The 21,758-nt window shown below is 39.8% G+C and overlaps 1 protein-coding gene across 16 annotated transcripts in view; it reads left to right on the top strand.

The window, feature by feature from the left end:
- LOC132377731 (uncharacterized) overlaps positions 1 to 10,190 on the top strand; it is a 68,039-nt gene extending 57,849 nt beyond the window's left edge. For 10 of the 16 annotated variants that reach the window (XR_009506746.1, XR_009506742.1, XR_009506733.1 and 7 more), the window contains 2 exons: positions 346 to 5,910; positions 8,707 to 10,190. Coding sequence is in view for 2 of the 16 variants with exons in the window: in XM_059944016.1 (XP_059799999.1) it covers positions 5,837 to 5,910; positions 8,707 to 8,734 (102 nt within the window). In the remaining 14 variants the exon portion in view is untranslated. The remainder of the gene's footprint in view (positions 1 to 345; positions 5,911 to 8,706) is intronic. The other 6 variants (XR_009506738.1, XR_009506735.1, XR_009506737.1 and 3 more) reach the window with 6 other exon arrangements.
- The last annotated feature ends 11,568 nt before the right edge of the window (positions 10,191 to 21,758 follow it).

Below are 21,758 nucleotides of genomic sequence, written 5' to 3'. Positions count from 1 at the left end.
ATGAGTTGTTTTTTTTCTCGTCTTCTTCTCTTATGGGTTCTTTTGTGTTTCTTTGTTTCATGGCTGCTTGTTAGGAGACAAATCTCATGTGTCTATAACCTATACGTACTCGGATACAAGTCAACTGAAGTTTATTGTCATTTAACTACATAGATGTATATAATGTATATAACCATATAATGTATATAGAAACAAGACATCGTTTCTGCAAACCAGGCCAAGGTGGAAAGTACAATAGTACACAGAATACATACAATACATGGTAACTTATGAAGGTATGGTTAACATCTACAGATGAATCACAAATAAATAACAAACTAATGTGCATAAATTAAATATTGTAAGGTACAGAACAGATTAACAAGTGACACTTCGAATACGATAAAGCCAGCAGTTCAGAAGCCTAATGGACTGGGGGAAGAAACCATTTCTCATCCTGACCGTTCCTGTTTTTATGCATCGGAGTCTCCTGCCTGAAAGTCAAAGAGGTGCTGGATGGATGGGTGGTGTGTTGCCTTTATGGCATTTGTTTAGTTTATAATATTTTCGCTTTAGTAATTCATTCATTAGCATTTTCTAGTTAAAGTTAAGATTGTTTAAAGTAAATTCGTTGTCTGTGATATATCGCGGCATGCAATGACATCACACCTGGTTTTGCCGCGTCTTGTGGGAAAATACCAGTTTGGAGAAACGGGAAGGAGGGGGCTCACATGTGCAGGATCAGCGCAAGAAAAGTTTTCTTTCTACGCACTAGAAACATCAGTGAAGCAACGCCGTAAGTTCATGAGATAATCGATATGTTGAATTAAAAATGTTAATGCTGATTCTGTTAAAAGTAATGACGGTTGATAGGGTTTATGTTTTCGTTAGTTAAAGAGTTGCGGATAGTTTGTGTTGAAGTGTATTTAAAGCAGTCAATGGCGTAGGCAGATTCTGACTGTATGCTGCACATTAATGTAATGTAGTTGTTGTAGTTTTACTTTTGCAAGTATTTATGATGTAAATGTGATATCAAGAAGGAAACAAATACTGTATACAGTTTGTATTGTTTTATCAACAGTTTTCACCATACGTTAATGTGGAAGAGTGAACAGTAAACGGTTAATCTTACTGCGATCCTGTTTTCATTGACTATGGTTTACCTCGGTGTTTAGTTCAGAATTCTCTTACACCTGAGCGAGAACACTACAGTGAAAAGGCGGCATTATCAGGTGTTTCAACTGCTGCAATGACAACTCGATCCAGCATCAAGTCGTTGCCATCCAGCGACAGGGGCAGTAGGGCATCATCAAGTAAGGCTGCCCATGCAAGAGCTAAGGCAGAAGCCGCCAAGGTGCAAGCGTTCTACGCCGAACAAGAAGCAAAATTGAAAATGGAAGCGGCTGCCAGAGAAGCCGAAAACCAGGTGGAAAGGGTAAGGATAGCGTCAGAGTTAGAAGTGCTGACGCTACACCGAGAAGCCAAAGTTGCCAGGGTGGAAGCAGAGATAATAGAAAGTGCTGAAGAAATGCACAATCTGGTTGATGTAAAATCTACTTCAGAAAAGATCAGATTGGAATGCACAAGCGACTACGTCCGATCTCAAATAGACTTGAAGATTCGTTCTTCCTCTCCATACTTATACGATTACACCCCATTTCATGAGGAGTCTCAGAGAGGCCCAATTGCATCACATCCATCCAAGGAAGACAATTTACCCTCGCAACTCCTCGATGAATTCAAGAATGAAAGGGCTGATGACAAATACTTCTCGGCACCAAACTTACCAGATTTGGCAAGAAGAGAGGCAAAGGCTGAATTCAGAACAGCAAATTCCATAACAGATGTACTCCCTCAGTCATATACCCGCCGACATATCCCCCCAGGCCGCATGCCACTTGCAGTTGAACCCATGGCACAGTATTTAACACAACGAGATCTCGTCACTTCAAGACTATACCAGTTTGTCGATAAACCTGAAAATTACCGTGCATGGTACTCCACATTCACCAACGCTATTGACGGAGTCCAGCTCAGAGCAACCCAAGAGTTGGATCTTATGGCGAAATGGCTGGGAAAAGAATCATGCGAACAGGTGAGACACATACGTTCAGTGTACATCAACAACCCCAAGCTAGCCTTACGCGAAGCATGGGAGAGACTTTGGGAGGGCTATGCGGCCCCAGAAATTATTGAATTGGCACTATACCGATGTCTGGAAAATTTTCCTAAGGTGTCAGCCAAGGACCACACTAAGTTAAGAGAACTCGGAGATTTACTCATGAAGATTCAAGGCACCAAAGAAGATGGCTACTCAACTGGTCTAGTATACCTAGATACTCCATACGTGATTAGACAAATCGTAGTCAAACTTCCATTTGGGGTGCAGGAAAGGTGGGTGTCCATTGGCGCAGAATACAAGGAAGAGAACAATGGTCGATTTCCTCCCTTTGAATATTTCACTAGGTTTGTGTGCAAGGAGGCGAAGAAGTGAAATGACCCTAGCCTCATGGGTCCAGGAAGCAGTACAATTTACACCAAGTCAGATAAATCCACTTTGAATAATTTCAACATTAATAAACCTGTCTCAGTGCTTAAGACTGAAGCCTTTACAACTAACAATGACCCTAGCAAGCCTTGTCCATTGCATAACAAACCCCACCCCCTCAAAAAATGCAGAACGTTTAGGGAAAAACCCCTTGAAGACAGGTTGGCTCTCCTCAAGGAGAAAAGAATGTTTTAAATGCTGCTCCTCTACCTCTCACCTTGCTAGAGAGTGTACGATCGCTGTGAAGTGCCCGGAATGTAGTAGCACTAATCAGGATCGGGCCATGCATCCCGGCCAATTACCGCAAACCAATAAGGCTCCTTCACCCCCACAAAAGGACGGTGGGGAGAGAGAGGCTCACTCCAGGACAACTGTTGTCAGCTCGAGCTGCACAGAAGTTTGCAGTCAAGCTCAGTCAAGCTGTTCTTGTTCAGAGATCTGCCTCACTTAGGTGTACCCTAAGGGAGCCAAAGACAAGGCCATCAAAGCCTATGTAATTCTGGACGATCAGAGCAATCGCTCACTAGTCAGTCCAGAGTTCTTTGACTTGTTCAACATTGAGAGTAATCAGTTCCCATACTACCTTAGAACTTGCTCAGGCAGCGTGGAAACCTATAGAAGGAAGGCAGAAGGCTTCCAGCTCGAGTCCCTGGATGGTCTTAGAGTGCAATGAAATTTTGAAGAACTGCACTGAGATCCTGACACCAAGTGCAGTGCTACACCAGCCACATCTCCACCACATTGCCAAGCACATCCCAGAACTGGATCCAAAAGCAGAAATACTCCTGCTATTAGGAAGAGATGTTCTCCGGGTGCACAAGGTTAGGCAGCAGGTCAATGGACCACACAACGCCCCCTTTGCCTAACGCCTGGATCTGGGCTGGGTGGTGATAGGAGAGGTGTGTCTTGGCGATGTACACAAACCGACAGTTAACACACTCAAGAACAATGTGCTAGAGAGTGACCGCTATTCAATTTTTCAACCCCGCACAAGTTTCATGTGTATCAAGGAAGCACGACAAGGCTTTAACAAATGTAAAGTAACCGACAAGAGGCTGGGTCAGTCAGTCTTCGCGCAAACTGAGCATGCTTATAAACTTGCTCCATCAGCTCAAGAGATCATTTTCTTAAAAATAATGGACACCAAGGTCTTCAGAGATGAAGCAAATAATTGGGTCACCCCACTACCTTTCAGAGAACCACGCCAGTGCTTGCCAAACAACAAAGAGCAGGCAGTCAAGCTGTTCATGTCCTTGCAAAAAAGCCTGAAAAGGAAACCCGAGATGCAGCAACACACCTGATTGACCCACGAGGTACTGTGCACACTAATGGCAGAGGTCACAGCCATTATAAATGCACGAGCACTCCTACCTGTGTCTTCTGACCCGGAAAACCCCTTCATACTCTCACCATCAATGCTCCTTACGCAGAATGCAGGAGCTCCCCCTCCACCAGGGGGCTTCTCTGATAAGGATTTGTACACAAAGCAATGGAGACAGGTCCAGGCTCTGGCAAATCAGTTCTGGTCTCGTTGGAGACAGGAATATCTACCTTTGTTACAACACAGACAAAAGTGGACAGAACCCTGCAGGAATCTTCAAGTTGGAGATTTAGTCCTGCTCAGGGACAAGCAAATCGCCCACAACAGCTGGCCAATGGCCAGAATCACTGCCACATTCCCTAGTAGGGATGGACATGTCAGGAAGGTTGAGTTGAAAACTACCAACCAAGGTGATGTGAAAATTTACCAAAGGCCAGTTACAGAAGTCATTCTACTTCTACCTAAGGACTGATTTAGAGACTGAAGTTTTGTATTATGTTCATTGTGACCTTACGAAGGTCAAGCGGGGAGTGTGTTGCCTTTATGGCATTTGTTTAGTTTATAATATTTTTGCTTTAGTAACTTGTTTGTTAGCATTTTCTAGTTAAAGTTAAGATTGTTTAAAGTAAATTCGTTGTCTGTGATATATCACGGCATGCGATGACGTCACTCGCGGTTTCGCTGCATCTTGTGGGAAAATACCGGTTTGGAGAAACGGGAAGGAGGGGGCTCACACGTGTAGGATCAGCACAAGAAAAGTTGTCTTTCTACGCACTGGAAACATAGTGAAGCAACACCGTAAGTTCATGTGATAATCGATATGTTGAATTTAAAATGTTAACGCTGATTCTGTTAAAAGTAATGATGGTTGATAAGGTTTATGTTTTGGTTAGTTAAAGAGTTGCGGATAGTTTACGTTGAAGTGTATTTAAAGCAGTCAATGGCGTAGGTAGATTCTGACTGTATGCTGCACTTTAATGTAATGTAGTTGTTGTAGTTTTACTTTTGCAAGTATTTATGATGTAAATGTGATATCAAGAAGGAAACAAATACTGTATACATTTTGTATTGTTTTATCAACAGTTTTCACCATACACTAATGTGGAAGAGTGAACAGTAAATGGTTAATCTTACTGCGATCCTGTTTTCATTGACTATGGTTTACCTCGGTGTTTAGTTCAGAATTCTCTTACACCTGAGCGAGAACACTACAGGTGGAATCCTTAGTAACGAGGGCCCTGCGTAAACAGTGCTCCTGATAAATGTTCCTGATGGATGGTAGAGAGACCCCTATGATTCCCTCAGCTGTTCTCACGGTCCTTTGTACAAGCTTCAAGTCTGATGCTCGATTGCTTCCATACCAGACAGATGCAACTTGTCAAGATGCTCTCAATGGTGCTCCTGAAAAATGCAATTAAGATTGGGGGTGGAAACCTTGTTTGCCTCAATCTTCTTAGGAAATGGAGGTGATATTAGGGACCAGGTGAGCTCACCCGTGATATGAATTCCCAGGAATTTGGTACCCTTAACTCTCTCTACGGAGGGACCATGTACATGCTGAGGGGGATGGTTTGTCTGCAACTCCCCGAAGTCCACAACGATTTCCTTTGTCTCCTCCACTTTCAGGCTTTATTGTCGTATTGAAAACTTAAATTTTTACATAGCTTGACAGAATGGATGGACCCATGCTGTTCGTCCTCGTAGACAACGTCAACATAAAAAGTCGGCCATTCTGCACTGCAATGTATTTTTAAAATACTTTATCAAAGGGGGTAGTGTAATCTTGGATTTTTTAACTCAAGAGGACTGTGGATATTTAAGCAGAGATTGCAAGACTTTTGGGTATTAAGTTAATTGTGAACTACAGGATCAGTGAAGTAGAAGGTATGGAATTACCTGGTGAATGGCAGAGCAGGAACAAGGAGCTGAAGAACCTACTTCTGCTTCCACTTCTTGTATTCTTGAGCTCAGTCAAATTGTGTACTCAGCTGCTTTTGGAATCACAGGTTGAATCGAACGGGCTGATGACGAGCTTGTGCGAAGGCCGGGGTCTCAGAGCATGGTAAGTAAAAGAAATGTAAGTATAACAGAACTAGATTGCAGTCCCCTCAAATCCACAACACAAGCTCATAACACATAGTATCAACTGAACAGCAGCGAGGTCATCATGTAAACAGTTATAGTAATCCAGAGACCTCAAATAACAATCCAAGGCAGATGGGAAATTTAAATTCAATTATTTAAACAATCCGATAATCTCACATCAGTGCAATAAGCATCAGACTACCAGACTGGCCTAAGAATCTTTGGTTCACTGATGTCCTTTAAGGTTAGGAAATCCTCCTTCTCAAACAAGTCCAGTCCTTCAGCCACATGGTTGATATAAAAATCTTGAAATCAGGAGCTATTAGTGTGATCAAAAAAATTATAGATTACAGGGAATTTCTGCAATCCGCAATTAACAGTAACTCCTGTCAGAAACACTTGGAAATGTGGAATCGTAGCTTTCAGCTTTACAGGATCAAGAGCGTCACCTCCTGGTAATCATATGAAATTACAATGTTCATAAGCTTATCTGAGCCACGCAAAGGGATAATTTATCTGATGCATTCACTTTGAAACATGTTATTTTATTTACAAACTAATCAATCAACCACCATAACTTTTAAGTGGGTGTCACAATTACTGTACATATTAAGAACATGTCAGATTTTAGCCTTATAGTCGTGAACCTCTGGCACTCATTGCTATAGATGGCTGTGTCATTGGGAATATTTAAAGAATTTCTCCATTAGTAACTGTGTCAAAGAGTATGGGGACATTGTGTAAATTATCCTATAGATTAGAAGAATATGGGAAAATATCAGGTTATAAAATAAATTGGGATAAAGGTGAAATTTTACCTCTTACTAAAGGAGATTATAGTCAATGTCGATTAATAACTCAATTTAGATGGCCGACAAATGGTATAAAATATTTAGGTATAAGAGTTGATAATGATATAAAGAACTTGTATAAATTAAATTACTTACCATTACTGAAAGAAATTCAAGAAGATCTTGATAAATGGATGGTATTACCAATAACATTAGTAGGTAGGAGTAAATACCATAAAAATGAATATATTCCCTAGACTACAATACTTATTTCAATCATTACCAATACAACTACCTCAGAAGTTTTTTCAAGAGTTAAACAAATATGTGAGGAAGTTTCTTTGGAAAGGTAAGATGTCAAAAATATCATTGGAAAAATTGACATGGAAATTTGATCTAGCAGGGTTACAATTTCCAAATTTTAAGAATTATTATAAAGCAAACCAACTTAGATTTATTGCATATTTTTTGAGAAAGATAAACTGGCATAGATTAGAATAGAACTAGATAAAATAGGAGAAAATACACCAGAAGATTTTATATATAAATGGGAATCTAAATGGATACGGGAAAAGAAAGAATCTCCTATATTAAAACATTTGATTGACTTATGGAAAAGGTAAATGTTGATGATGAGTCAAAGAAATCTTTATTAGCAAAGAGATCTTTAATTCAAAATAGACTTATTCCTTTGGAACAATTGATAATCAACTTTTATATAATTGGTTTCAAAAAGGGATTAGATATATAGGAGATTGTTTTGAAGGAGGTATGTTAAGGTCATTTGATCAATTAAAGAATAAATATAAAGTATCAAACAACACTCTTTTTTGTTACTTCCAACTAAGAGCTTATTTAAGAGAAAAATTAGGTCAAACAATGTTATTGCCGAAATCTAATAGAATAGAAACTTTAATTCAAAAAGGAAAGATTAAAAAATTTATTTCTCATAGGTATAACTTGATTCAAAAACAGGCAATTAAACCAGGAGTCCATAAGTCAAGACAAAAATGGGAAAGTGACTTGAATATTAAAATTGAAGAAACAAATTGGTCAAGACTATGTCTTGATAGTATGACAAATACAATAAATGTCCGGTTAAGATTAGTGCAATATAATTTTTTACATCAATTATATATTACACCACAAAAAATAAATAAATTAAACCCAAATTTATCCGATCAGTGTTTCCGATGTAAACAAGACATCGGTACTTTTTTACATTCTACTTGGTTGTGTTCTAAAATGCAACCTTTTTGAACACATTTAAGAGTTTTATTGGAACAAATTATTGGAACACAACTTCCACATAATCCAATATTATTTTTACTAGGCGATATTGAAGGGATAAAACCAAAACCCAAATTGAATAAATATCAGAAAGAATTTATAAAAATTGCATTGGCAGTAGCCAAAAAGGCTATTGCAGTTACTTGGAAATTGGATACATACTTAAGTATAGATCGTTGGAAGAAAGAAATTTATGGCTCTATTCCACTTGAAAAAATTACTTACAATTTAAGAGATAAATATGAAACATTTTTGAAAATCTGGCACCCTTATTTACAAAAGACAGGATTAAATATATAGGTGCTCCGAAGATGAAATAATTGGTTATTTGGGGAAAGAAATAAATATATATACCAAAGTTATTATGAACTCCATGTAACATGTGGGGATCTTCCGATATCCAGATACTCTTTCTTTCTTTCTTTTTTTTCCTTTCTTTCTTTCTCTTTTATATAGGGATGTTAGGGGGGAGGGGTTAAGGGGAGGGGGGTAGGGTATATATATATTTTTTTCTCATATATTTTCTTTTATTTCTGTAATTATTTGAAAACAATAAAAAAAGTTTAATTTAAAAAAGGGTATGGGGAGAAGGTGGGAGAATGGAGCTGAGGGATAATAAATCATTCATGATAGAGTAGTGGAAAATACTTGATGGCTGAAAGACCTAACTCTGTTCTTATGTCTTAACCTAGGCCAACCATCACACGTACCCATTTTTAGCAACATCTGGTGGACGGGAACATAAACATTATCTGATATCTTTACAATCTCAAGCGCTTGGTGACGAAGTTCTAAATCTACAGAAACCCATCCAAGTTTGGCATTGCTGAGAAAGCCAGCATTTATTGTGCATCCCTTTTTACCCTTGAGAAAGGGGTGGCAAGTGACCTTCTCAAACTACTGTAGTCTGGATGACAACACATCCTCAATGCTGCTCAGGAATGAGTTTCAGAAACAAGGACAATGGATAAATGGAGATAGGATTCTGGGCTGAGGTGTGCACATATACTATACCAGCTAGTGATAGCAGATTTCTTACCCCAATGGATACAGTGAACTAGATGGATTTTGGCAACAATTCAGGAGTAGTTTTGTGCTATCAAGGTTCAAAGTACATTTATTATCAAAGTATGTATGCAGTTTTTCCACAGACAGCCATGAATCAATGAAAGAAAACCACGGACCCATTCTAAGAAAAGAAATGTCAACCCCCTCCCAATGCACAAATGGCAAAAAACAGCAAAAAAAAACACAGACTATAAAACACCAAACCACAAATCATCAGTACTCATTCAAGTTTTTGTTTCCAAATTCACATGATTAAACAAATTTAAATTCTACAGCTGCTGCAGTAAATTTGAGATTATCTCAAGATTGTTAGTCCAAGTCTTTGGATAGTTAATCTTGGATCTTAATTTCTACACTATCACCATATCCTGGGAACAACCAATCAGATCAGGGCTGGGCATTAAACCTGAGCTGAATGCCCAGTAATTTGTGATTCATTATTGTGAAAACAAAAGTTATACTTGTTTACTTTGGACAAAATAACATACTCATCAATTAAGGGTCGGCACAACTTTGTGGGCCGAGGAGCCTGTGCAGTGCTATAATATTCCATTTTCTATGTTCTATAACATAATTGACCCAAGCAAATTATTCATAATGCCCAAAATACAAAGAAAATAAAAAATAGACAATTCTAAATATAACATTATAGTCAACAGCAAATTCTTCAATCTATTATCACTGTCATAGATGCAGTCATGTAATGTCTCTTTTAGATAAGAAATGTATTTTATATTCTGTAAAAAATTAGGGCATGTTTTCAAGATTTTAAACATATTATTGACATGTATTAATAGGTACAGATGCAGGCAAGTAATTTTTATACCAATAATTATGAATATTATCACTGCTGGTATTTTTCCTGTCGTGGGTATTTTTATAACTGGTTTTGGCATTCCATTGTAACTTCAAAAGTCTGCATGTCTTCAATTGTGCGAGTGCATTCTTTTACTAGCTTGCTTCCAGATTGTGCGTCATCATGCTTGACCAGATATTAGACCAAAAGTTCCTTATCTCTGTGTTTGTTGGTAATTCTGTGCTGTGGTTTCTGACATTTTGTTGCATTGAATTTAGTTTCAAAATCCTTGTATAAACATTTTTCACTCTTCCTAAACTGACAATTCTATTTTCTTTATCTGGCGCATTTCATGTATCTATTTAGTCTGGCTTTGTGTGCACTAGTATAGCATATCTATCAATTCGAGCAATGTTTTTGTTAGATTAATCATATCTTGTATAGACCTTATGTTATTGTTGGATCCAACAATCCCCCCTTGATTCTAAATCACACACTTAGAATCATTGCATCTGAAAATTCAGAGGAGGTGAAACTTGTGGTATCTATAGAACATTAAGTAGAAAATAATCAAAAGTATTTAGGTTATGAAATATCAAAGGACATATATTCTTCAAAGTATTCATAAAATTATGTCATGGTTAGGAGGACTAGTAGGCACACTTACATGAGTTTGAACTACAGTATTTTATTAATGATCACCTTTAAACAAGTAAACAAGAAGTAAATTATGCAAAGACATATTAGTATGAATAATATGATTTGCGAGGTACGTAAGTACAACATTCCTTACCTGTAACTGCTCATGTTCCCCCTTTAAGTGCTAAGAGAAGATCTGATGACATATGATTTTGAAGGACCTTCTAACGCATGGAGACCATTTCTGTTGTTACCTTTTGCAAGGCTTCAAAGCAGGGACATTGCTTACTCTTACTAAGGCTGCAGCAACATTTTTAATCTCTCTCATGCCTTGCAACACTGTAAAATGGGAACAAAACTGACTCAAAAATATCTTCTGAAATGTCTCATTTTGTCTAGACTCGGGAGGGAAAGGTAAGGTGTGTCTATGTCTCATGGCAGGAAAAAACGTATCAGATATGTGGAAGAGAGGTGAAAGCTCCATCTCCACACATTATGTAGATATTATTCCATGAACTTAGGCCTTTTCTTATTACCTGACAGGAGCTTTGTTGATTTGTAATATTTCTGATTGTCAATAATACAAGTACAATATACGTTATGAGTCATCTCAACTGGCATATTATGAATAGGGAAAATTGGCAAAAATGTAGCAACTAATAGTACAAGTTACAGACAGACATATTTTATTGATCCCGAGGGAAATTGGGTTTTGTTACAGACGAACCAACCAAGAATGGTGTAGAAATATAGCAATATAAACCCATAAATAATTAAATAATAATAAGTAAATTATGCCAAGTGCAACTAAGTCCAGGACCAGCCTATTGGCTCAGAGTGTCTGACACTCTGAGGGAGGAGTTGTAAAGTTTGATGGCCACAGGCAGGAATGACTTCCTACGACGTTCAATGTCGCATCTCGGTGGAATGAGTCTCTGGCTGAACGTACTCCTGTGCCTAACCAGTACATTATGGTGTGGCTGAGAGACGTTGCCCCAAGATGGCATGCGACTTGGGCAGCACCCTCTTTTCAGACACCACCGTCACAGTTGAGCACCCTATCTGAAAATCCCAGATCTGAAACCCCAGTGTTTTTGAGCACTGATACGATGTCACAAATGGGGAATCGCACAAAGCGCTGTGAAGGTTCCCAGATGAGGCACAGGTCTCTGCGCACCCCAGACCAATTCAGAGTGACCACACATATGTAATGAACAGAAGTTAATGAAAAATAGAAAAAACACTACAAAAAGTGAAAAATGAGTATCTCAATTGTATATTGATAGAGTGGATTTGCCAGCGTCAGAGTGAACATATGCCACTTAATGGTACACTGATCATGAACCAAATACGGACCTAGCATAATGAACTGAAGATTGTGAACATTCAGCAGGGCGGTTGTGGAATTTTAAGAAAAGGTACGGCATTATATTTTAAAAGATTTAAAAGTTATTACAGATAAAACGTCTGGTGATAACAAAACTGAAAATAAATTCATTGAAGCAGTTGCCAAGATTGTGGCTGATGAAAATTTAACAACATAACAAATCTGCAATGCTGATTGTTTCTATACCCTCCGTAATAAATAAGAAAAAGTAAAATACAAATACAATGTACAGTAACCTTTTAATCAAAACATAGCATCGTAGGTGGAGACTGAAAGCCTGCCGTTGTTTGTTGTCGTTCAGGTTTTCTCCCAACACTGCTGTGCTGCTTCTGTCACCCTGAACACACTGTGTTTTCATTATATTAATGGTATGTAATAATTATTGCTGTTAAGTACATGATTGTGGTGGCCAGAATTTCTTTGCTGCCATATCACGCATCCTTTAAATGCTTGTCGAGTTTGTGCCCTGAACTTTGGATTCCACCACACATTAGGATTAGGGTTAGGGTTAGAGAATCTGTCAATCATCTTTTGCACTCCGATGTGTCCTAGGGAGTGTATCCGCTGTGCCAGATAAGAAAGCAATTTAGTTAGAACTACTAGTCTTTTATCTCCATACTTCATCACTGTTTAACTTCCCACCATTCTCCAACCAGAACCACTTTCCCCAGTTAGAACACTGAGCCTGCATCTCTTGAATATCTTGTATGTATATCTGTGACGCAGAATTCAAGTTTGTTTCCGTAATTGAAGTCGCCAGGTTCACTGCATATGTTCTTGGCACTCCTTTTATTTCTTTTACTCCTTCCCAAGCTGCTCTTCTTGCACCTTCATCCATCAATGTATTCCCATGGTTTTCCCATCATTTTCACGTGGCTTTCACATTTAATTGCAGCAACTTCTGACCGGTTGGCCAGTTTTGATTGGGGTTCCCACAGCCGTATGAAATCCTCTTTGTCTCCGTATGTTTCCAAAATCATGAACAAATCCAAAAGCATATTGAGAATCAGTGTAGATATCAGCTGATCTTCCTTCTGTCAACTCTCAGTCTTCAATCTAAGCTTTTAGTTCTGCCTGTTGTGCAGAGGCAGCAGGGCCCATGTTTCCTGATGCCAGCACCAGAGACAACCATTTGAATTCCTCTTTTAATAACTGAGGAGCCAGAAGTATAAGACAGAGGGTTATATCGGAGGCAGGGTTTAAGGGTTGGCAAAGCATTGTGGGCCGAAGGGCCTGTACCGTGCTGTATTGTTCTACGTTCTATATAGAATCAGACCTTTGGCAGATTAATAATCAACAGGATGCTATCGGTCTCCATGTTCTTGAGTTAAGACTGGCATCATATGTTTCTCATTGACAGACAAGGTATATGGTCTACCTATATCAGGATTCTTAATGCCGGTGCAGTATACCATGTCACGGTTAAAGTTTGAAGCACTTTCAGTTATTCTTCCTTAAGAGTCACAGGGTTGTCTGAGTGCTTACTGTCCTTCAGCAGACTGTTGAGTGGTTTCAACTTTAGTCCTGTGTGTCTTCACTCACTTGGACTTTATTGTTGTGCCATAGCTATCAATCATCTTTCATACTGTCATCCTCATTTGAGTCACCAGAGGCCGCTGTAGAATCCATATCATGCCCATGTTGTAATACTTCAGATTTCAGATGTGGTCAGTTTCGCAGAGGACTGTCCAGTGTAGGCAGTAAGTAACCAGAGTTCAGACGGAGGAGGCTGTTTTATGTGGGCTGCAATTCCTCAGGACGGGCTTCAGGTCTTTCCTAGAGCAGATCTTCAGCAGTACCATCACTAACAGCGTCACTTGAAGTGTCAGTAGCAGAACTATACACTTGAAGTTGCAGCTTTGCTTTCTTAGATTGTTTCTAAGCCCCAAATAATGCACTTTGATTGAATTACCATGTTGTTCATACACTCATTCGGTTAATGCAAAGATCTGCTCGATGAGTCCACTCTCAGGTTAGGAGAGCAACACCTTATATTTTGTCTGAGCAACTTCCAACCTGATGGCATGAACATCGATTTCTCGAACTTCCGGTAATGACCACACCTTCCCCCCTTCACTATTCCCCATCCCTTTTCCCTCTCTCACCTCATCTCCTTCCCTGCCCATCGCCTCCTTCTGGTGCTCCTCCTCCTTATCTTTCTTCCATGGCCTTCTGTCCTCTCCTGTCAGATTTCCCCTTCTTCAGCCCTGTATCTCTTTCAACAATCAACTTCCCATCTCTTTCCTTCACCCCTCCCCCTTCTGGTTTAACCTTTCACCTTGTCTTTCTTCCTCCCTTTCCCTAACTTCTGACTCTGACTTCTCATCTTTTTTTCTCCAGTCCTGCTGAAGGGTCTCGGCCCAAAACGTCAACTGTAGTCTTTTCCATAGATGCTGCCTGGCCTGTTGAGTTCCTCCAGCATTTTGTGTGTGTTGCTTGGATTCCAGCATCTGCAGATTTTTGTCGTGTTGTGATTCACTCTTTGGTCTGCTTTTGCAGTTTATTGCGAGTTTCACATTTCTCCTGATTAGTAAAAGACTTCACTCATCCCACTAACTCCTTCAATCGCTCACACGTTCGCTCAAACTGACCCGCAATCTTATCTTGAAATCAGTAGCAGCCATTTTCTGGTATTCAGTGCATGCCTTCTTATTCTTACTCAACTTAACAATGTTTTTTTTTTGTCAGGAATTTTTCATTAATTTTTTCAAAATGAGAAGTTTCATTCAGGTAGGAGTTCTCAGTAGGTTTCAAGAATTTGGTCATTGTTTTAATTCATGCATCCTTTATATTACATTGACCACAATCTCAAAATTTTAACTGGCTTCCTGCTACACAATTTTAATTCATTTCTCCCTTGCTCCACGAGTTTGCACATATTTAAGTTCTGTCATGCACTTAGCTGACTTGCACGTATTTAATTTTTTTAATTCGTGCCTTGCTGCTTGTGCAAATTTAATTTTTGACACACTACCAACCTGCATATTCAATCCACATTGTACCAGTCTGCATGTGACTCTACCAATTTGCGTTTCATTTTTTTACAAATCTGCTTTTTAAAAAATATTAACATAGCAGTTCCTCACTCCTTGTTCCCATCCAAAATCTGAAGCCACGTCTCTGTTCCAGGACCGCGGAGGAACAGGGAAAGTCCCTTTTGTTCAGGTGTTCCTAAAATCCCTGAAAATCTTCACTGACTGTGTCACCTGTTGGACTCTGGTGTTTAAATCCAAGGCTCTTTCAGAAGTCTGGAAAGAGGCACAAAACTTTATTGCTTCATGACTCTTTATTCCTCTGCATAGAAGCTGCCTAACCTGCTGAGCTCCTCCACCACTTTGTGTTTATTACGGCAGCTTTCCCTTGTGGTTTGATTTTTTTTTCAATCCTGTTCTCCTGCCTTCTCCCTTTATCATTCAAGAACCTATCAATCCTTATCTTAAACGCACTCATTGACTTGACCTCAACAGCTCTCTAGGGCAACAAATTGCATCGATTCACCATCGACTTGCTGAATCCTCCTTATCTCATGGGCGCATGGTAGCATAGCAGTTAGTGGAACACTATTACGGGTTGGGCCTCGGAGTTCAAAGTTCAATCCCAGCATTCTCTGGAAGGAGTCTCTGTATGCCTTCGCTGTGGAATGCATGGGTCATGCAGTTTCCTCCCAAAGTCCAAAGATGGGTTAATTAGTCATTGTAAATTGTCTCATGGTTATTTTAATGAGATTGTCAGGGGTTACTGGACAGTGTGTTTCGAAGGGCCAGACGGATCTACTCTGTACTGTATCCCTAAGTACAAAATAAATACAAATCTCACTTCTAAAGGAGCATCCCTTTATTCTGGAATACCTGGACAAACAAGATGTAGAGATCTGTTAACAGAGTATCTTTACACCTGGTTTTTCCCGGCCTTTCAGTATTTGGTACGTTTCAATGAGATTCCCCTTTATCCATCTGAAGTTAGACCCAAAGCCTTCCAATGCTCCTGATACATAAAGGTTTTCAACCCCAGTTGCATTCTTGTCAACCTCCTTTGGTAGCACACCTTTCCTTAGAAATGAGGGCACAAAAATGCTCACAGTAATGCAATTGATGTCTGACCCACACCTCAGCAGTACATCCTTGCTTTTATATCTTAGTCCTCTTGAAATGAATGCTAACAATGTGCTTGCCTTCCTTTTAATGGTGATGTGACCTTCCACACCTTTAGGTATTGCCAGAGGGATAAAATTAGACCAGGGAACTGGAGGCTAAGCCCGGGCATTTGCTTGAAGTTCTGTGAGATCTTCTGCATCCACTCAAGAGAGCAGACTGAGCAGGTCACCCAGTGAAAGGGAGAGAGGGCACTTGCAAATCATTCTCAATCACAAGCAGTGAGGAATGGAACTGTTCTGGAGGCTTGAAAATCTTGTAAAATAGTAGCACGTTGATTATCTTTTGCTACTGAAAGCTTCTCCATTGCACACTGTGGTACAGGAATACTTGAAATTATTAAAGTTGAAAGTTCAAAGTAAATCATATTATCAAAGTACATATATATCATCACATACCACCCTGAGATTCATTTTCCTGTAGGTATACTCAGCAAATCTATAGAATAATAATGATAATAGGTTCAATGAAAGATCAACCAGAGTGCAGAAGACAACAAACTGTGCAAATACAAATGTAAATAAATAGCAATAAATAACGAGAACATGAAATAATCAAGTCAAGTCAAGTCGCTTTTATTGTCATTTGAACATTAACTGCTGGTACAGTACACAGTAAAAACGAAACAACGTTCCTCCAGGACCATGGTGCTACATGAAACAACACAAAACTACACTAGACTACCTGAAGCAACACAAAACTACATTAGACTTCAGACCTACACGGGACTACATAAAGTGAACAAAAAAGTGCAAGACAGTACAATAATTAATAAACAAGACAATAATAGGCACTGTAAAGGGCAAATTACAATATAATAATAAATGATGTAAATGTAAATGTAAACAATGTAAGCAATGTTTTAGCAGGAATTGAGAAAGAAAAAAGCAAAATTTGCAAAGGGAGTGGAGGTGTGTGTGTGTGTGTATGTGTGTCTAGACTCTGAGTATTGAGGAGTCTGATGGCTTGGGGGAAGAAACTGTTACATAGTGTGGTCATGAGAGTCCGAATACTTTGGTACCTTTTCCCAGATGGTAGGAGGGAGAAGAGTTTGTATGAGGCATGCGTGGGGTCCTCCATAATGCTGTTAGCTTTGCGGATGAAGCGCGTGGTCTAAATGTTTGCAATAGTGGGAAGAGATACCGCAATGATCCCTTCAGCTGACCTCACTTTCCTCTGCAGGGTCTTACGATCCAAGACAGTGCAATTTCTGAACCAGGCAGTGAAGCAGCTGCTCAGGATATTCTCGATACATCCTTTGTAGAATGTGATGAGGATGGGGGGTGGGAGATGGACTTTCCTCCGCCTTTGCAGAAAGTAGTGATGCTTCTGGGCTTTCTTTGATTTGGAGCCAGTGTTGAGGGACCAAGTGAGATTCTCTGCCAGGTGATCACCAAGAAATTTGGTGCTCTTAACGATCTCAGTGGAGAAGCCTTCAATGTTCAGCAGAAAGTAGTCACTCTGTACCCTCCTGAAGTCAACAACCATCTCCTTTGTTTTGTTCACAGTAAGAGACAGGTTGTTGGCTCTACACCAGTCCGTTAGCCGCTGCACCTCCTCTCTGTAAGCTGACTCGTCATTCCTGCAGTTGAGACCCACCACGGTCATGTCATCGGTATGATAAATGAGATAAAGAGTCCTTAAAGTGAGATCATTAGTTGTGGGAACATTTTCAGTGATGGGGTAAGAGAGAGTAGTTACCCTCTTTTGTTCAAGAGCCTGAGGGTTGAGGGGTAGTAACAGTTCTTGAACCTGGTGGTGTGAGTCCTGAGGCTCCTGTACCTCAGAACTCAGTGAGAAATGAGCATGGCCTTGGTGGTGGGGATCTCTGATGATGGATGCTGCTTTTTCTGTGACAGTGTTTCATGTAGGTGTGCTCAATGGTTGGGAAGGCTTTACCCATGATGTACTGGGCCAAATCAACTACCTTTTGTCAGATTTTCTCTTCAGGTGTTTCTATTCCAGGCTGTGATGCAGCCAGTCAATACGCTCTCCACTGCACATCTACAGAAGTTTGTCAAAGCTTTCGATATCGTGCCAAATCTCCACAGACTCCTAAAGAAGTAGAGGCATAGCCATGCTTTCTCCACAATTGCACTGATGTGTGGACTCAGGACAGGTCCTGTCAAATAATAACACCCAGGAATCTAAGGTTGCTAACCCTCTCCATCTCTGATCCTGGATGAGGACTAAATAATGGACCAATCCTTAATATTACAGGGAATGCAGAATAATACTGCAAGTACCCTTCCTCGCCTTAAGTGGTACTCTGTTATTGGAAAGTATTGCTTTATGCCTCATGCAATTGCTTCACTTATAAACTTTGCTTCTCATTACCTTCCAGCTACAACTGAAGCTAGCTAATTAAACACAGCTTTGTAATATGGTTAGCACTGACTTGGGTTCTGTACCCATTCCTTAATTGAATAAGCAAAGCGGCAAACAGCCCAAAGCCCTGGGATTCATTAACGCGTGCTGTGCTGTACATAGCATTTAGCTGAGTTTCTGCTGCAATTTATGGTTGGGAAAATCTCCAGGGCACTTTGACTCACTGTGCTGAATTCACCTCCACCCACCCCCATCATTATGCCACCACGTTAGAAGTGAAAAACAGAACTAAGACATGCACCCTCTGGCTCTGTGATTTTCTTTCAATTAGTTCCATGTTTTGGAATTACAAAAACATAAGAAAATGCTGTTTCTTCTTTCTGAAACCCCATCTTCCTCTCGTTCCAAAAAAATTAGACTGTTTTGCTACTAGTCAACGTCATCTGCATGTGATCTTTTCAGATACTTTTACTGGGGCAAAATAATTCACACAGATGATCTCGAAGCATCTGGGGCCATAGATCCCAGACCCCTAAAACTAATGCCACGTGGGCTGACTCTCTGAGTACATGAATATGCCAACTATTGATTGATCAACTATGCGTGTGCCATGTTTGCTGTGCTAAGTTACAAGTCAGTCTGGTCTGCGAGTATCCTTGAACGCAGTCATGGACCTGCAACGCCTCACCGTCTACTCGTTTACAACAAGAAGCTGAGCAAGGAATGCTGGCTAGAAGTTTAACTTGATCAAAAAGCAGCTCCAACTCTGACCCCTTGGGAAGGTCATGTTGCTCTGCTAGAGCCTCTCAGGCCCTGGAAAGTGAATATCCATCACGTTATCAAAGATCCTCATGATCCAATCCATGCTACCTTCTTGCAGCTTCCACTGAGCAGGAGGTACAGAAAAGCCTGAAGCCTCAGGCCGCCACGATCAAGAACAGCTACTTCCCTTCATTCACTTTGATCTTGAAAAGCCTGTACAACCCAAATCACCACAGTTTAGCAGCATTATGCTCACTTTAGTTTTTTTTTGTTCTAAGTTTGTTTCCTTGTAAAAAATTGTGTATATTTTATTTATTTTTTCTTGTGAACGCCGTTTATATAATGCCATGTGCTTTTGAAGCTGCTGCAAGCAAACTTTTAATTGCGCCTGTGCGTATGAATTTGGTTTTGATCTTGACCCTGTCTGTGTCTGTTATGATTTTATATACTTCTCTAACATCAACCATCTATCTCCCACGCTCCAACAAATAAAATCCCAGCCCAGTCAACCTCTCCCTATAACTCAGGTCCTGGAATCAAAGTTCAAAGTTCAAAGTAAATTTATTATCGAAGTACATATATACCTGAGATTCACTTTCTTGTGGGCATTCACAGTAAATCCAAGTAACACCTTAGAATTTTAGGGGACAGGCCAAATTTCTTCAGCTTTCTCAGGAAGTAAAGGCGCTGGTGGGCCTTCTTGGCAGTGGACTCTGCTTGGTTAGACCAAGTCAGGTCATTTGTGATATTCACCCCGAGGAACTTAGAGCTTTTGACCTGTTCCATCTGTGCACCACCGATGTAGGTGGGGTCATGCGGTCCGCTACTTCTTCTGAAGTCAACAACCAATTCCTAAGTCTTGCTGATGTTGAGGGATAGGTTATTGTCTTCGCACCATGCCACCAGGTTCTTAACTTCCTCTCTGTACTCAGACTCATCATTACCCAAGATGCGGCCTACAATTGTGGTGTCATCAGCAAACTTATATATTGAGTTTGATGGAAACTTGGCTGCACAATCATGGGTGTACAGTGAGTACAGCAGAGGGCAGAGTACACAGCCTTGTGGGGTACTGGTGCTCAGACTGATTGTAGAGGAGAGCTTGTCCCCTATTTTAAATTAGAATCTTGATTGGAGAGAAAATTGAAACCTAGTATCTCTTATTTCTTTATATCTGAGGCAAAGTGTAATAGATGTTTAAAGCATATTTGATGTTATTTATTGTCCTTGATAGCTAGTCACTGCTGAACTGAGATAATGACTTTATAAGTACAATCTCCATCGTAGTCAGGACAGATTCTTTGAATATTTTCATTAGTCAAAACAAACTCAAAAGATTAATATCTTCATATATCTACACAGGACTGCTAGCTGCAGTTTCCAGACATCTCCACGAGATGGCTTCAGCCACGAAATAAATGACAGCATTCATGTATTTATGCATATTTTATTTCATATAGAACATTAATCTTTAACTTCATTTTTATATAATTTTTTTGTTCTTTTCAATTGTTGAATCTTGCTGTTTTTTGCTGCATATTGCATGTAAATGTATATGGTCAATAAAGTTGATCTTTGATCCTTAATCAAAGATTAATTTTATTGGTCTTTCCTAGATTCTGTTATGGTTATTATTCCATTATGTATTATTGAGTATGCCCACAAGAAAATTAATCTTAGTGTTGTATTTAGTGAAATATATGTACTTTGATAATACATTTCCTTTGAACTTGATCCTCAATGTGGATTGGTTTTATTTGTAAATGTTATCGGTAAACATAGCCTGCAAGAAAATATCAAATACGGTGGTGTAAACAGCCAGCTTGAAATGGTACATCATTCTGGGAGACAACAAATGGGAAAAATACTCAGTGGTTACTTTAGTAGGTGGCTCCTGTACATAACAAGGTGGTCAGAGGGTGTATGCTTTTGGTCTGCAACTGTAGCCCATCCAATTCAAGATTTGACGTGTGTGTGTGTTAGAGCTGCTCTTCTGCATTCCACTGTTGTAAAATGTGGTTATTTGAGTTACTCCTGCCTTCCTGTCAGCATGTACCAGACTGGCCATTATCCTCTGACCGTTCTCATTAACAAAGCATTTTCACCCACAGAAAGGTCACTCACCGTATTTTGTATGGTTTTCGCACCTTTCTCTGAAAACTCCAGAGACTGTTGTGCATCAATATCCTAAGGGTTAATCTTTATTTATTGATTTAATAATACCTCGCAGCGAAGGTCCTTCTGCAGTGCTACCCCAGCAACTCCTGACAACCCCGATTTAACATAACCACGGGACAATTTACAATGACAATGAACCTGCTCGATATGTCTTTGGACTGCAGGAGGAAACTGAAGCTCTGGCGGAAATCCCACGTGTTCCATGGGGAGGATGTACAGATTCCTCACAAATGATGCTGAGATTGGTTTCCACTGTGATACTGTCACGCTAACTGCTATGCAACCGTGGAGCCCAAATCAGCAGCTTCTGAGATACTCAAACCACCCCATCTGGCCCCAACAGTCATTCCACAGTCAAAGTAACTTAGATCACATTTCTTCTCCATTCTGATGTTTGGTCTGAACAACAACTGAACCTTTTGACCATGCCTGCAT

Source organism: Hypanus sabinus, chromosome 19 (genome assembly GCF_030144855.1).
Source record: "Hypanus sabinus isolate sHypSab1 chromosome 19, sHypSab1.hap1, whole genome shotgun sequence".
NCBI lineage: Eukaryota > Metazoa > Chordata > Chondrichthyes > Myliobatiformes > Dasyatidae > Hypanus > Hypanus sabinus.
The sequence above is the reverse complement of the archived record's forward strand: the minus strand, read 5'-3'. Positions and strand labels throughout refer to the sequence as shown.